The following is a 16,283-nucleotide window of genomic DNA, read 5'->3' as shown; positions in this document are numbered from 1 at the left end:
GGGAGGGAGGGAGGGAGGGAGGGAGGGAGGGAGGGAGAGAATCCCTGAATCTAATTTCTTTCTTCTTTGAGCATGACTATTAGCAAACTACAACTGACCCCTGCATCCCCCAAATGACCAGCAACCATCCACCCCACCTACTGGGACGCTAACTTTTATGTACCCTCTGATAAGTTCCCAGAATTCCAAATACCATACAATCATAAAAACTATCTGCAGCTGGGAAAACCATGCCTTTGCTAGAGCACGAGGCAAATTATGGTCAGCTGCTGAGGGCAGCCCAAAGTAGTCCCATGTTCTTATACCTGGGGTTAAAAAAAAACACATTCTTATAATAGTTGGTTGGTTTTTTTTAAAGAAACTAAAATTCCAGAATTCTGAGTAGACCCTCTTGCAAGACCCAGGGTACATCATAGCATGCTCACACTTACACTCACAGACACGATTACACGTACACAAACATCTCCCTCTCATACGTACAACCACAGAGTTAGGTATATTCTGACCACATGATCCAGCCATTCTACCCTAGCTAATTACCCAAAAAAAGAATCACACACACACCTCCAAGTCTTACTGGTGGATGCTTATATCAGATTTAGTTTTAATGTCCCCAAACCAGAAGCAACCCTAATGTCCAGTGAGTGAGCAGGTAAGCAAATACAGCCCAACAACTACAGATCCATAGTGTATAGATAAATCTCAAAAGGATTACACTGAGTGAGAAAACCATATATAATGTATAATTTCATTTAAAAATAAATTCTAGGGCCTGGAGAGATGGCTCAGTGGTTAAGAGTATTGATTGTTCTTCCAATGGTCCTGCATTCAATTCCCAGCAACTACATGGTGGCTCACAACCATCTGTTATGGTGCGTCTGAAGACAGCTACAGTGTACTCATATACATAAAATAAATAAATAAATCTTTTAAAAATAAATAAATTCTAAACAGAGGTTGTAGTGCATACTTCTAATCCCAGCACTAGAAGTCTGAGGCAGGAACACCAGGAGTTCAAGACCAGCCCTGGATACACAGCAAGACTCTATCTCAAAACAAAAAGCTGCCATTTCTGTCTCCACTTCTGCTGCCAGCAGCCCAGCTCAGACCTTACACAGCTGCTGCAACAACGCTCTTAGCAGCCTTTTGGAGCTGTCTTGGCAACTGCCAGGCAACCTTAATTTAAGCCCAGAGCCAACTTCCTCAACAGTTTCAGAGTGCCCCACCCGGCCCAAGAACTGCAGTCATCCATATTGACAGCAGTGAGCCTTGCCGGGGCCGCGCCCTGGCTGCCTATGCCATGCACCTCAGTTCTTTTCTAGCCTGAAGTCCATACGGGTCAATCTTGCTAACAGTCCATCCCTTTAAAAAGAGCTTCCCATCATGAACGATGTCCTGCCCATTCCTCTTCATCTATGTCCCAGGCCTCCCTCCAATCTAAGGTCAAGATCAAGCTGGGATGACTCTACAGACTGGGGGAGAGCTCTGACCACACAGAAGCCTGGAAACAGGAGGACACATAGCTACATACACTCTAGTCAGAGGCTTGACGGCTAACAATTCTGAAACTGCATCAACAGACTGGAACAACTAAACTTTTTAACTCTTTAAAAGGGGGACTGACAGTAGGATGCGCATCCTGGTATCTCCTAATTGTAGCCATCCGCTCGCTTCCTCAGCCACGCATCCGTTTGCAGACTGAGGACTGGCTAGGTACTGAGGGTGCTCATGAGAGCAGATGAGTTGACTCTCCTTGAGCTCTGCTGAGCGAGCCTCACACTCAGCCTCACGCTGCCCGCCTGCTGGCTTCCAGCCCCTTCTCCTAGCCAGTGTCTACTAAATTGGCAGGTGCATAATAACACTCTGCAAACAGTAGGTGCCAAATCAAGGCTAGGCAGCCCAGTGGCCACTGTCCCATGAAACATCCAATCACAACCAAAGAAAGTAAGTCTACAAACTTCACTTGAAAACAGATCCTATCCTTCCAGTTTCTGAAACGTCTCTGGACACTTACTGTGAACTGAGGTAAGCTTGAGGCAGACACGAGGGCACACTCTTGTAGCTCAGCTACTCTGGAGGCTGACAGGAGGATAACTTGTACTCAGGAGTTCAAGACCAGCCTGGACAACATAAACCCAACCTCAAATAGATAAATAAACTGATCAATTAGTCAGTTAATTAAAATCATCAGCCTATTACTTCAAGAAGTAGGGCATGACGAGAGTCTTTAGTAAAAGGATATTACTTAGGTAATCAAAGACCAAAATGTCCCTTGGCTTCAAACTCATGTGGAGCAGTAAGAGCAATTTATTGTACTTTTTTTTTCTGCTTAAATAATAATCTCTTTAAGACAGGTAGAGTGACTCATATCTGTAATCCCAGCACCTGGTAAAGGTAAGAGAATCATAAACATTGGGCTAGCCTGGGTTATAAAGAGAATTCTAGGCCAAGCTGAGCTACACAGTAAGACTGTTACAAAACAGTAATAATTTCTATGTAAGGTTCTATGTTTATGTTTCTGTATTAGAAAATCATTTTGTTAGCTAGGAGGTGGTGGCGTATGCCTTTAATCCCAGCACTCAGGAGGCAGAGGCAGGCAGATCTCCATGAATTTGAGGCCAGCCTAGTCTACTAAGCAAGTTCCAGGACAGCAAGTTCCAGTACACAGAGAAACCTTGTCTTGAAATAAAATGAAACAAAAAAGAAAATCATTTTGTCTCATTTCCTATTAAACTTAGAAATTGTAAGCAAGAAAAACCCATTAGCCTGCTTATCTCATACGAGAATTCTCTCATTTTTAGCATGTTCACAAACTGACAGACGGCCAACAACCTATGAATAACAATCTTCACTAGGGCATTGTTTGAAACAGCAAAAGACAGAAAGAATAAAAGAACAAAATACAAGCCTGTGACAGTGTTTCTAAAAGTATGACCCATGCACACAGTGGAATACTATGCAGCCAAAGGGAAGAGTGAATCAAGCCTGCCTGCTGCGTACACCAAGGAGTACAGCCCGGTGAAGGCAGAGCCCACATGTCCGTCAAGAGTGCAGGGTGCTGAGGCACGTGCTTTCAGACAGGTCACTTCTGGACATCAGAGACTCCAGCATCCTCCAGGGAGGAAAGGGGCGGAGCCCAGGGACAGCTCTGTGGAGTCAGTTCTCTCCTCCTACCGTAAAGAAGGTTCTAGGTCACCAGGCCTACATAACAAGCTCCTTTACTAAGAGCCATCTTGCCAGTCTCTGAAAAATTAAGTTTTAGTAACACAAGACATGTGGCAGTCGATAATGTAACTCTTTGTCTTTGCAGTACTGGGATGGCTCTGAGTTTACCAAAGAACCCCTCCATCCTCTCAGGGGAGTATCTGGTCAAATCCCTAAGAGCCCCACACACAGCACCTTTGTGTAGGAAACTACACAGCTCTGCTTATGGGACAGCAAGTGCCAGTGGCCCCCTCAAAAATGGGACACCACAGCATGTCTGTTCCCAGAGCCAAAGCTGCTTCAGCTGCTATAGGTCTCTCCTGCATACTGAGAAAAATCTGTGGAGTTTAAGACAAGTTTGGATAACAAGGGGGAGCAGGAAAATTGATGGGGAGAAAACAGTCAGCATGATGAATAGGCTGGTCCAGAACAGCAGGTGACGGATATGCAGATGCAAGACTGGCAGGGAGGGAAGATAGTCCATGCACAACAGATGGATGGAGATGCTCAATCATCCTCAGGAACAGGCACGTGGTGCCTCACAGCCCTGTCTGCTCCGGCCGGAGCCTCACTCATCTGCAGGAACATCCCCACTCAGGGTAGGGCCCAGGATTTAAAAAAAAAAAAAAAAAAAGCAGGAAGTAGGAGGAAGGTGCCACCCCCTGCAGGCTGACTGGGCCAATAGTGAGGGCCACTTCTCACTTTGCCATCTTCCTCTGGCTCCTAAGAAACCCAGTCTTTGTCTTTCTCACTGCCTCACGCTCCAAGGAGAACTTTTACTGTTTGTCCAGGCTATCAGTACAGGAAATTCAGTGTCCACCAGAGCAACAGGGCAAGCTGGGATTGCTGTTCCACTGTGCAAGGTCCTAGTGTCTCCATTAGAGCCTGTGACAGAAAACCTACACCACCTTGTTCACACCAAGTCTGTACAGCACAGCTCATCAGTCGGGGGTACTTAGTCCTCCAGTAAGCTAAGACTAAACACACTCACCTGGGCCTGCAAACAGGGCTCAGAAGCAAAGCACTTGCCTAGGATGCTCAAGACCCTCGGTCTGATCCCCAGCACAAAAACAAATGAGGAAGGAACAAAGGGAGGGAAGGAGGGAAGGAGAGAAGGAGGAAGGACTGTGTCTCAGTGGGAACAGCTTTAAAAACGTCGGTGATGTACCTGGTTCAGCTACTCCAGCCAACACTGCAATGAATTGAAATCTTGACGCCATAACGCGTGTCTCAAGAGCAAAGGTTCAGAAGGGCCGGATGGCCCTCCAGGGCGACACTGCTCCTTCCAGCTCAGCTGCAGTCAGGCAGGCGGGTGCTGCAAGATGTCCACCCCTGCCCCTACGCTATCTGCTGGACCCCAGCTCCAGGACAAAAGCTCCATAAAAAGAATCCTGGTTTCACTAAGACACATTAAAGAATTAATTATAAAGTAAAGCTGAAGAAGAAAATTAATTTTAGAAACACAAGAGGTTACTTTTTTTCCTGGAGATGGGGGAGGAAACAGTTATTTTCGTTTTCATCCTGGGGCACAAGCTGGGAGCTGTCCAGTCGATAACCTGGCCATCAGAACAAGGTTTGTAATTAAAAGGTCAGTGACCTGGAAAGCCAGGCCCTCTCCCAGAGCTTCTCAGTAATGACGGAGCTATTAAATTAAGACTGTTATGAAATCAATGCTAAAAAAGCTTTCACGGTAACGAGATTCCATTCAAGGACATGCAAACTACCTCATGAAATGGACGTAAATGATAAAAAAGAAAAGTCATAAAAGAGAGTTAAATTGAAATCTGTGCAAGAATTTACTCTTCCTTAAAGGACTCCAGAGAGAGAAGCCCTTCACCTCTATCCCACCATCAAGGCTGACCCACCAGGATGCTTTCTTCCCAAGTTCATGTCCACAAGGAGGTTGGGGCTCCAGCTCCAGGAACAGGAGGATGCTCTCCATTCTACCTTTTAGGAGAGTGCACTGGATGGATGAGGAAAGAGCCCTTTGCCTTCACACCTGAGAAAAGCACCACACTTCCAACTCCGAAGGGTTATGCAGGAAAGCTTATACTGGTTTTAAGAGCAACACCAGAGCAGTCAACTGACAACTGTCCCCCCATCCACCTCGTCTTCCTTTGGCCTCTCAGACACCAGTATCTCATTTGCCCAACCAGTACTGAGCCTGCAGAATGTTGGGAAGTGGCTTGCCTCTTACCCTACATTTTGTATCAAATCAACAGCTGCGCATGGATAATACTCTCCAATCCTATAACTCTCTGGACTGCTGCTGCTGCTGCTGCGTCTGAGCTACTCTGGCCTCCTGAGAGGCCCGCTGCCTGCCTGACAAGAGGAGTATCTAAACGGAGCAGCTTCATGAGGGTTTACACCCCATATAGTCCAGCTGCTGACACGTGTGGCTAAGCCCACCGGGATGTGTCATCTGCACAATCAATATAATGCTGGACACAATATAAAACATTCTAATATTCTGAAGGTGAACAGCTGCTTTTCTCTGTCATCCAAAAACAGAGAAAAAAATCTGGTAATCGGGAGAATTGCTGTAAATGACATAAAATGGCAATACAAACTTCAAAGAGGATGATAAATGACTCTAATAACTTCATGTTTCTCATTAATGACTCCACAGTCTGACTTTAAAAGAGATCACAAAACAGACAACAACAAACCAAGGAAGACAGGCCCTTGCAGACCAACGCTCTCCCATCTCAGCCCACTCCTCACCGTCCATCAGAGAGCTCAACACGTAACCTGTCAGTCACAAAGGCACACGATGCAGCCCCTGCTTGGGGCTGTGGTTTCACAATAACACAACTCAGCTGAACTCCTAAAGTAACCCCTCATTCCCCACTGAACTGACATGCACTACAGGAACCTCAAGTTCTATATTAAATAACAGTAAAAAAAAAAAAAATCGGATTTGCTTTTTCAGGAATGAGATGTTTATTGGAAGGAAGGAAGGAAGGAAGGAAGGAAGGAAGGAAGGAAGGAAGGAAGGAAGGGAGGAAGTCAGATTATAACTCAAGTCAGTGCTCCACTGCAATTCCCCAAAGTGGCGTTGCTAGGAAAAGCCAAGGCTAAGGAAGCTGGGAGCTCTCCCCAGTCAGTGTCCCAAGATCCCACTGCCACGCCCCGCCAGGAGACGACCTTATAGCAAGGGTGTCAGGGTCACAGTCCCTCCCCTCCAGCGACCCAACCCTCCCCTTCCACAACTATGTGAGGGACAGGGTAGCGCCCCTCGTCCATCCTCTTCACAGACAGAGTCGAGCAATACTGGCTGTATAAGCCAGACCCAAGGAATAATGGGAATTTAAAAAGTGAACTTTAAATCCGCGAAGGGGCTTCTCTTCCTCTAGACACCGATCAAAATTTGGAATTCTTTGCCCAGAAAGGGTCCTGCCAGAGCTTACACTACTGGGATTCACCTCGGAAATGGATAATTACTGGCTGAAGGAGCATTTTAGAGGATAATGGGGGCGGGTGATTAGCAGAGTGATTCCAGGCTTAAGTACAGGGGAAACCAGTGTGGTTCTCTGTAGAGCAGCAAGAGCTAGGGAGCCTCCCTGGGTTCCCAAGACCCACAATCCTGAAGAGAGAAGCCTGCAGGCTTTCACACCTCTGTGTGCACACACAGCAGGCACTCAGGGGCATCCGGCTGCTCAGGCCAGTCTTTAACATTGAAGCCTCCCCTCCAGCTGCCCTGTGTGTCCCCAGCCCCTGCTTCAGTTCATCTCCAGGCACTTGTCACCTGACACACCATGACTTCACGTTTCCACTTGTTCCTATCCTGCCCCACCCTGTTAGAGCACACGGTCTGTGAGGACAGGGTCTTGTCTGTTCTCTCAGCGGATTCCCAGTGGAGAGAGAGATCAGGGCAAGACACAGAGTGAATGCTCACTCCTGAGTAAACTGATTAACCAATCAACTGGGTTTCTTTCCTTCTTTCTTTCCTTCTTTCTTTCAAAGAGCAACAAATAATAACTGCATAAGTCAGTCCCCTCAAGAGCGGTTATAAGCCAAGTGACTCAAAAGAAGTATAATTTGGTCCAGAGTTTCTCCTCTCACTCTCTCTCTCTCCCTCTCCCAGTCAGGGATTTATTAAAATTAAACAGATTAGATGGAGCTCCTGATACTAAAACTGCTCAGCAAAGCCTGCGGTGGGGAAGTGCCGAGCAAACACCAGAGACATTTGTCTCTAAATTGCTCTAAATACCTTCTGCAAATGAAATTCTAACCCAGCTGCGTGTGAGAGAAAATGAGGACTAACTGGTCATTGTCGGTGGAGGAGAAGATCAGACAGTTATAACAGGGCACAATGTACTGGGCTAAGGATCTCTCAGCAGCCATAGATTTTGTCTCAGGTTACCCCGGGTAATCAGCTCAGCTTTTAGGCTCAGCTTTCCCCTGCTTCAGTGCTTTGATGAGAGAGCTGAAATCCCCAAGCCTTTATGATTAATTACTCCCTATAGGTACACATATTTCAAGGAAAATCTCTTTTATGGCATGATGCTTGCGGAGTAGAGAGGCCAGCCAACACACTCCAAATTTTAATAATCTCCTAATGATGGGGGCGAGCACCATGCAGCCAGCATGCATGCAGTTCCTTCATGGGGACCCCGCCTTGGGTCTGCTGCTATGCAGCTGCTGTGACTGAAATGTGTGGGCCTGAGAGTGTGGCCCTGGAACAGCACTTCAGTGGGACACCACAGGGGGCTCCGAAAGTGCCAGGAAAGCATCCCATTGTCCCCATTTCAGTAAAAATTTACAGAGCTGCTAGAATTTTTAGTCCAGTATTCTAGCTTCCGAAGAAAAAATAGTTTTGGGGTGAAGAATGCCGCCACGCTCCCCAGTGTTACACAAAGCCCTGTAAGTAGCTTCCTAGATTTCTAGAAATGCAAATGTCTATCCTAAGAATGAAAAGTCCACCTTCTTTTTTCAGTTGGACAGTTGGTTTTGCTTTACAAAAAAACAAAACTATACTAAATTCCAACAGAACCAGAATATGTTCTACCTGCTTCAACAACCACAGAACTAGTCAGAAGCCGCTTTATCCCAGCTTACAGAATGTCTCACTATGATCTGAACTCAGACAGACTGTGGTAAACTCCAACTCTGGTGAATCACTGGACTCCCTTTGCCTTTGCTTCTTTGTGGATCTTTACTGAAGCAGCTGGCCTCTCCTAGCCCAAGCAGGTCATTGTATATAGACAGGGTCACCGAAAAGACTGACCAGAAAGTAGGAGTCCTTTGTGAGTCAAAGGGTAGCTCTGCTACTGACTGCTGGCTGACCATGGTGCTCTTGGCCTCATATCTGATGTTTGATTGTTCAAATCCTGAAATCTCTGTGCTCCACTGTGAGTGAAGAAATGTGCACTCCACTGAGGGGTGGTCACCTCACCCGACCTCCCACCTGCACATGTGGACATCTCCCAGCAATCCTTGATGTAGTCAGCACCTCTCTCTGGCTGTGATTTCCTCCTGCCCAGCCCCAGCCCCTTTCTACAGGCAGCTCCACTCTGCCAAGGAAATGTGTACCTTTCTTCTTAAGAAATGCTCTCCTGGTCCCAAGTGGGCTCTGCCGGACCCGAGAATTCTGTAGGAACTTCACTGCTGTGGCAATCTGGTGGGGGAGATAAAACAGAGAGTAAGCTTCAGTAATCTGAAATTCAAGACCAGAAATCTTCCAGTTCCCAGGGCCACAGACAGGATGATACTGCTAGGATCAAATATATAGCAAGCTCTTGCTTAAAGTAGAAATACACCTAAATAGAAGGCTAGGTGTCTCCTGGCTTTGCTGCTTCCTGTATCTGGGAGAACAAACCTCATCTCCTTGGCTCAGCTTCCTGGACCCACACTCGACTTTTCCTGCCGTCCTTTTCTAGCTGCTGCTTCAGCCATGCTCCCTCGGTTACCCTCCTGTGCCATGCACGCTCATCTCTACCGTCTACATATTAGACAACACACCAAACACGCATGTGCACACATGCATGCACACATGTGCACACACACACAGAGGAAGGGGGGGAGACCCCTTATACAGTCTGTGCTGACTCCTGAGCCCTTCTGGTCTTCCATTCTCTTTAGTTCTTCAGTGCTGTAGTGTGTACCACAGAACTGAAGAAATGATTACACTGTCTTCTCTTCTCATCTCAGGCTCTCCCCTAAGTTCACGGTAAGGAATGGCAGGAAGAGACAGATGATGTTCCCTGTGTAGTACCTGGCAGAGTACTGGAGCTGAAGGAGGTTGGACAGAAGGCACACACACGGCTGGTCACACTGGTCACGTCAATGCCGTGGAAATGAATTCTGATGAGCCAAGTTTGCAATTTCCTGACTACAAGCCAATACATTGACAGAATATCTACCTACCCTTGGTATGATTATTATTTGATAAAATCTTCATATATACAAATAAGTCAAGTAGGGGATGAAAGAGGCATTAACCACCACATCACTCGGCATACGCGAAAGGCATGTGTTTCCGTGCTGTCTGACTGCTATTCACAGCAAGCACTGGTCCTACAAGGTAAGACGTGCCAAGGTGCTCCAGTAGGAAAGGGAGTCTACTTAGAATGGCTGGCACTACTCCCCTCATCAAAACCAAAAGGAAAACATGGTCTCCCGTTAGGGTAAGGCTAACGGGGCCTTGCAGCTCACTTTTTGGGGACCAGGAGTAAGGACATTTCTGTGATCCTACAGTGATGGCAACCCTGAGCAGGGATTCAAACAGCAAGCCCTGTGACCAGAAGCGAAGGTCAGGGTGCACATCCCCTCCTGAGGCCAGAGCGCTCAGAAACAAAAGAAATGTCATTTTCCGTGGAGGAAAATGACAGTGCTGGCATCATGCCGCAGGCTCTGTGGCCGCGACGTGTGCACTGGGTGTCACAGGAAACGTGGATCAGAAAGAAGTAGAAGAGGAGGAAAGCTGGGAAACTCCTCATTCTCCAGATAGACCCTCAGTGGGAGCTTAACCTTGGCCTCTCCTTAGAGGTCAGCCTCAGCATCCTGACCTTCCAGATCTGGACCTGCCACTCATGAGATACTGCTGATCTCAAGAGCCATGCCCAGCCCCCTGTGGATGATGGTCTGCCTCCAACATTGCAAACAGCCCTGACCCCCACCACAGACTGCAGGACAACCAACAGCTCTAGGCTAGAAAGAATTCAATGTGTGAGCTCGTAGAACCCCAAAAATGGTGCTTACGCCCTCAAGTAGATCCCCTCAGTTTACAGGGGAAGAAAAGGAGAACATCTAAGAAGCCTCTACAGCACTGTGAGGAGGAGACCGGAGAGGCGCAAGAGGAAACAGAGGTACAGAACGAGGAGAGATGGGGAAAAGAGAAAAGGGAAGGAGCAAGCGAGAAAGGGGGACGAAAAGAGGAGGGAGAGGAAAAAGGAAAGGCGTGGGTAGGGTGGGGGTACGCTATGCTCCAGAAAGAGGGGGAACAGGTACACATCACACAGGCCCTCTGGAGTCAACACCAATCCGCACAACTCAGATGGCTCAGGGATAATTGTGTTCACCTGAGAAAATAATACACTTTCTCCGTGGAGGAAAATGACAGTGCTGGCATCATGCCGCAGGCTCTGTGGCCGCGACGTGTGCACTGGGTGTCACAGGAAACGTGGATGAACAGGTCTTCGGCAGGAGACATGAACCACACAGCTCCTACCTTTCACCCATACAAAGAAAAAGCCTTCCTGCGTCCTTCCAAAATTCCCCATGATAGAGTAAGAAGGCAGAATCATACCACTAAAATGCCCAGGTTTCACCTTGCTCTTTTAATACAGTCCTTGGTATATGCATTTCTGGTCAGAGAGCAAAGTTCTGATGGGTTTAATGGTGCACTCAATGCAGTGCTTGGCGCATTCCATCAATTTTTTTTTAAAAATTGCATCTCTTATTTCTTTAAATACATTAATCAGCCTAGTGTAGGCAAAACGGATCCATCGGACAGTGCAATAAACATGAATTATCATCTATCCAACACGCATAATGGCTTAAAAATACATAATAGCAGGTGTAGTTTAAATGATTAGTTATTACACCTGTGGTGGGTCTGATTCAATTGGGAAAAATCATCTTTAATAGGTTAAAAGGTTTAGATCACCATGCTTTCCTTAAAGTGGCTGCAGAGAGGGATGATGGAGTGCTCTGCCATTAGTAATTCATTTAAGAAAAACGTGGGGGATATAGCAAAGAACAGCATAAACGAGCGAATCCAATTTAAACATCAGGTAAAGTAGAAAACACCTTTTAAAAAAGCAAGATAAATGAATTTGGAAGGGAGGTGAAATTGACGTATTTATTTTAACGGGAATTTGACAAAGTCCCGGCACACTTCAAACTTGCAAAAATATGAACAATTTCTTTTAAAGTTTCCACTCACTAATTCCAAGCCATATAAAATAATACTGCCAAACACCTACATAAAGTGTTTCTGAGGCTTGTTTATGTCCCCCTTGATCTTTGTCTGAAAATGCAGGCGACAGGCAAATCACATGCTTAACAGCGTCGATATCACTACACCAGATGCAAAAATATAAAGCACCCAAACTAATAGCCTCAGTGTAATGTGCTGAATAAGAAAGATACTCAGCTAAGCAGCTATGTAAGTGTGAGCACACACACCTCTCTCCTCCTTTCTCTAATTATTTCTTCAGCCACCCTTCACTCTGCCCCTCCCTCCCCACAAGACACTAGCATGATGACGGGGGTGGGGGGGTTGGTAAAGGGGCTTGTCTAATCTAGAATTTTATAGCCCTATGATTCATGTGTTGATGGTAATATCCCAAAACTCCTTACCCATAATACAAAGGTCTTCACCCACTACACTAACTGCCAAGGTCTGGGCCTCTCAGCAGCCTCCTGTTGGGCGCTTTCCATTAACTTCATGAAACAATTCAACTGACTTCCCTCTGCAAAGGTTCAACACACACAGCATGCTTTTGTTGGACTCAATGATGGGGAGCCTGCGGCCTAGCCTGGATTATCATTTGATTTTCTAATTAGAGGATGAATGTGACTATTCATGGGTTATATTTGTGCCCAACTAAATTACATAAATTCAGGCCAAATCTTCTGCCTCAATGTCAGAGATATAAAACGGAGCTGGGAACGTTACTGCACACGTTGTGGGAGTGCGATGAGCCACAGAGACAGGCACAGGCTCCTGGTGCCGCTGCTGAGCCGCTTGCTGTCAAGTCCAGTCCTCAACTCTTAGACTGACTGAGTCCTTAATGACTGTACCTCAGATTAGCAACAGCTAGTTTGATTTTTAAAATTAAAGATGAACTCTGAAAACAATCAGAAGCAAGGTTTCTCATTTCCCCCAATTGTCCCAAAGGGCAAAGCAGAGTAACTGCCAACCACCAACTCCATGATCTTAGGAAAGTTTGTAATTTCACTGCTCGTCCCTTTAAAGCTATAGGAAAAGTGAAGAAGACAGACCTCCTCTCTGCAGTCTTTGGTTATGTTGGAGTCCCTGACAATTACTTAGAGAGGAGGTGGGGGAGGCTTCAGGCTGTAAAATACCTTTGGATTAAAGGTAAGGAACCGGGCAACTGAGCTGGATCTGTATGGGGATCAGGATCTGCAGCCGCACAGTAACGGGAGACAGCGCCAGTTGTTCCGGGTGACCTGCTACACGACGCTCTGAGCCCAGGGTGAGTAAAGCCAGATGGGAAGAGTCCAGGATCCTGACACTCTTCGCTGAAGAAACACTTCCTATGTGTTTGCCGCTCTCCCACAAAGACCCATTGCTGTAATCTTCAGAGCACATGCTATTTTCTGCTTGAGGGGCACAGCAGACAGAGCCTGCCTAACAACAAACGCGGGGACCGAGGGAGTCCCAGGCACTCTGCACCTGACATGTCAGCCCTGACGCACTGTCTCTGGCGACACGTACTTGGAATGCCACCAACTCCAACACTCCTGTGTACTACGTGCGCATCCATCTCCTAAAATGTGAGCATTCATTAGCCAGCTTAAAATATTAAAAATATTCAAAAATTAATGACCTTAACAACCCTTAAGCCACGTCCTTTTTAACCCAGAGATGGTACCTAGAGGGCAGGAGGAAATGACCAGCACACGGGCCTGAAACCCCACTCCAGTGTCCACCGCTCCCACACGGCTCACAAGATTAAATTGCCTGTGAAAGGCTCCTCGCTCCAGCTCTAAAGCAGACACCCAGAATCCTGTTAACAGGCGCTAGAGCGGAGCCCGCTCCAGTTTTAACAAGGGCTGACTTTAAAAGCCAGGCAGGGCCGAGGAGAGAGCCCTCGTGAAGCAGAAATGTTGCATTTTAGTAAGAAATCAGTACTCTGTCAGGAGTTCCTTGACAAATACGGTCATCCATGGCACAAGGAAATAGTTGCAAAGCAGCTGTTAATCAGAGAAACACATCGTAGAACGCTGATGCTAGCACTCGTGAAAAAATGCAACGGGCTAATTATGAAGCCATATATCTCACTAAAGAGGCTGTGTGCCTCGAGATTCAAGGCAACACGCACTCAGATCCAGGGTCCGAGGACAACATAATTCTGCTTTTCTGCACCCAGATTCTTCACTGATCTACAGTTCAGTGTCAGGCTCTCTATTCTTTTTCAATTCTGCACTCTTTCTAGGTAGGACACAGACTAGGAAGGGAAGGAAGCAGGGGCAACCACAAGCCACATTCCAAGGCACTGCAGGAACACATCCAAAAGATGACAGACCTCAAGTCAAAGCAGAGGAAAAGTCTATGAGCCTGCAAAAGAAAGGGAATGTTGGAGCCGAGCAGGTTACTGACAGAGCCAGGGTGTGGGAACTTCAACACGCAGAAAGAGAAACAGCAGCAACAAACAGAAAATTGAAACAACGTATTGGAAGCTGAAAGGAAGAAAGGGATCTTCTGGGGAGCTGCTACCCGGGCGTGAAATTCAATGCAGAAAAGCCAAGGGTCTCTCAGCCAGGTACAGGAGGGAAAGTTAATATGCAGAGGAAGGCTCGGTCAGCCAAAATTCAATACGGATTTGCTGCAAGGACAAGGAGGGACAGGCTCCCCGAAACCAGACTAGGGAGGGGGAGGGGCACCACGGCACATTCAGAGCAAAACCACTGGAATGGCAAGAGGGGAATAACCTTGAGGTGGACATGCAGTCAGGAACCCAAGCACAGAGCCAAAGTGCCCCCTAGCCGGAGCCATTGGAGACGCAGGCCAGAGGTGGCCGGCTAACTCACACAGCCCAAATTAAGTGTTTTCACTCAGGGAAAATGAAATGTTTTGCAAGATGAAACAGAATGAAAATTGAGGTTTTAGGTAATTACTAGTTGGCATTTACATATCACGGGCTGGTTCAACACCTATTCATTTTCCTCTTTTATTTAAAAAATTGCTCATTAAAAATGAACAGATGACAGTGACAGGGTTTTGGGTTTTTTTTTTTTTTTCATTCTTTCCCCTTCTCTAAGGGGTACAAAATCTGGAGGTACATTTTGGCCCATTTATCTACAAATTAGCACACAAGTGTGCACATGCAAGCATGGGTGCACACATCTATGCTTAATTTATATTACTCATGGAAAAAGGAAACAGAAGAAAGGAAAGCCTGTCCACAAAACCCCGAACTGTTCACCAACTAAAGACTGTGAACTGAACTTAGGAAGGGATGGACTATCAAGTGCCCCAGTGCTCAAAGAGTTAAAGGAAAGAGTCTCCCTTCCAGTTGGAATTTCCCGGTTGTGGTCACTGTGTCCTTCCTATTGTTGATGTGGGTTCCAGCCCTACAGTAATTATGCTTGTGGGCCCTAATTTCCTTTGTTTTATTTTCCTTACTCCTTTTGTTTTTCACATTAAAGAATAAAATACCTCTGTAGAAGCACAGAAGAGTTTACATGATTGAACACAATATATTTTAGGGGCTATTGTGTAAATCTGCATTTAGGGAATTCTAACGCATGCATTATTGACCCCAGTCTCTCTTAAAACACTGATAAATGAAGTAAAAGCCTTTATGAAAAGTGGCAACTTCGCATGCACAAAAACCATCTTTCAAAGTGAAATATCTCTGTCATCCACATTTTTTCCTTGGCCCTAGTTAAAAATACTGCGCGAGTGACTGGCCAGAACGCCACTGTTCTGTTGTTTTATGGGAGTAGTTCTTCCAGAGACGTATGTGGCGGTAAACTATCTTAAACCACCCACACTACTTAGGACCAAGTGACAGTGGTCTCAGGGACCAGGTGACTTTGGAGAGGTTTTTCTGCTCAGCAGGGACTCTGGGCCAACTTACAGCACAGAGGGAGCTGGAGCATCGAGCAGCCGAGCCGCCAGGCAGGGCTGCAGATGCTGCACACCACCAAGCATCGTCACTGCAGAAGGAGCGGAACACACAAGCTTGCTATAGAGGAAATGAAAACCCCGGCCTCTGGGCTGAGAAGATCAAAGTTCCTTTTTAGGAAAGGTTGAGAAGGGAAAGGATTTTCTCCTTTAGGCGGAAAGAAAAGCAAATTTAAATGCCTTGTCCCCACGCATCCCACCTGGATTTCCACAGCAACCCCTCTAATGTCTGATGCAGCCAACAAAGCAGTTACCCAAAGAGGGGAGAAAAAAAGGATGACATTTGCCTTTTCCTTGGCTTTGAAATCCAACTGGCAGCAGATTGTTTGAAGTCCTGTTTAGAGAAGAAACTGTAATAGCCTCCATACTGAAAAGAGGAGGGAAATGCCATTATACACGGATCACGGTAGCAGTGACCTCAGCAGAGAAGGCAAACGAGCTGGCTGTGAGCCGGAGACTCAGAGAGCTAGCATGCCAGGAACAGAAATAAGAGGTTTATGTGCCAGAGCTGAGTGGCAAGAGTCGGGGACTTGGTCCCAGGAAGGACCAAAAAGAGCGAGGAGCTCAAAGCCCAGAACAGCATCTCTCCATAGCTCCTTGCCTGCTCCTGTTCTTAAAATTTCAATATTCCTCTAACTCCCTGCCCTGCTAAAGAGGAAGCAGAAAACACCCAGGCTTTGTGTTGTAAAATTAATGAAGGTGTCGAGCTGTTGAGTTGAATCACTCCAAAGGAATGTAATGACTCAGTGTCCACGAT

At 46.5% G+C, this 16,283-nt stretch overlaps 1 protein-coding gene across 1 annotated transcript in view; it reads right to left on the bottom strand.

Annotated features, from left to right (window-relative positions):
* Pex14 (peroxisomal biogenesis factor 14) overlaps positions 1-16,283 on the bottom strand; it is a 137,670-nt gene that overhangs the window by 70,675 nt on the left and 50,712 nt on the right. Inside the window, exon 3 of the mRNA XM_028757816.1 lies at positions 8,740-8,824. Coding sequence (XP_028613649.1) covers positions 8,740-8,824 — 85 coding nt within the window. The remainder of the gene's footprint in view (positions 1-8,739; positions 8,825-16,283) is intronic.

The sequence above is a fragment of the Grammomys surdaster genome, unplaced genomic scaffold (assembly GCF_004785775.1).
Source record: "Grammomys surdaster isolate TR1022 unplaced genomic scaffold, NIH_TR_1.0 126185, whole genome shotgun sequence".
Classification (NCBI taxonomy): Eukaryota; Metazoa; Chordata; class Mammalia; order Rodentia; family Muridae; genus Grammomys; species Grammomys surdaster.
The sequence above is the reverse complement of the archived record's forward strand: the minus strand, read 5'-3'. Positions and strand labels throughout refer to the sequence as shown.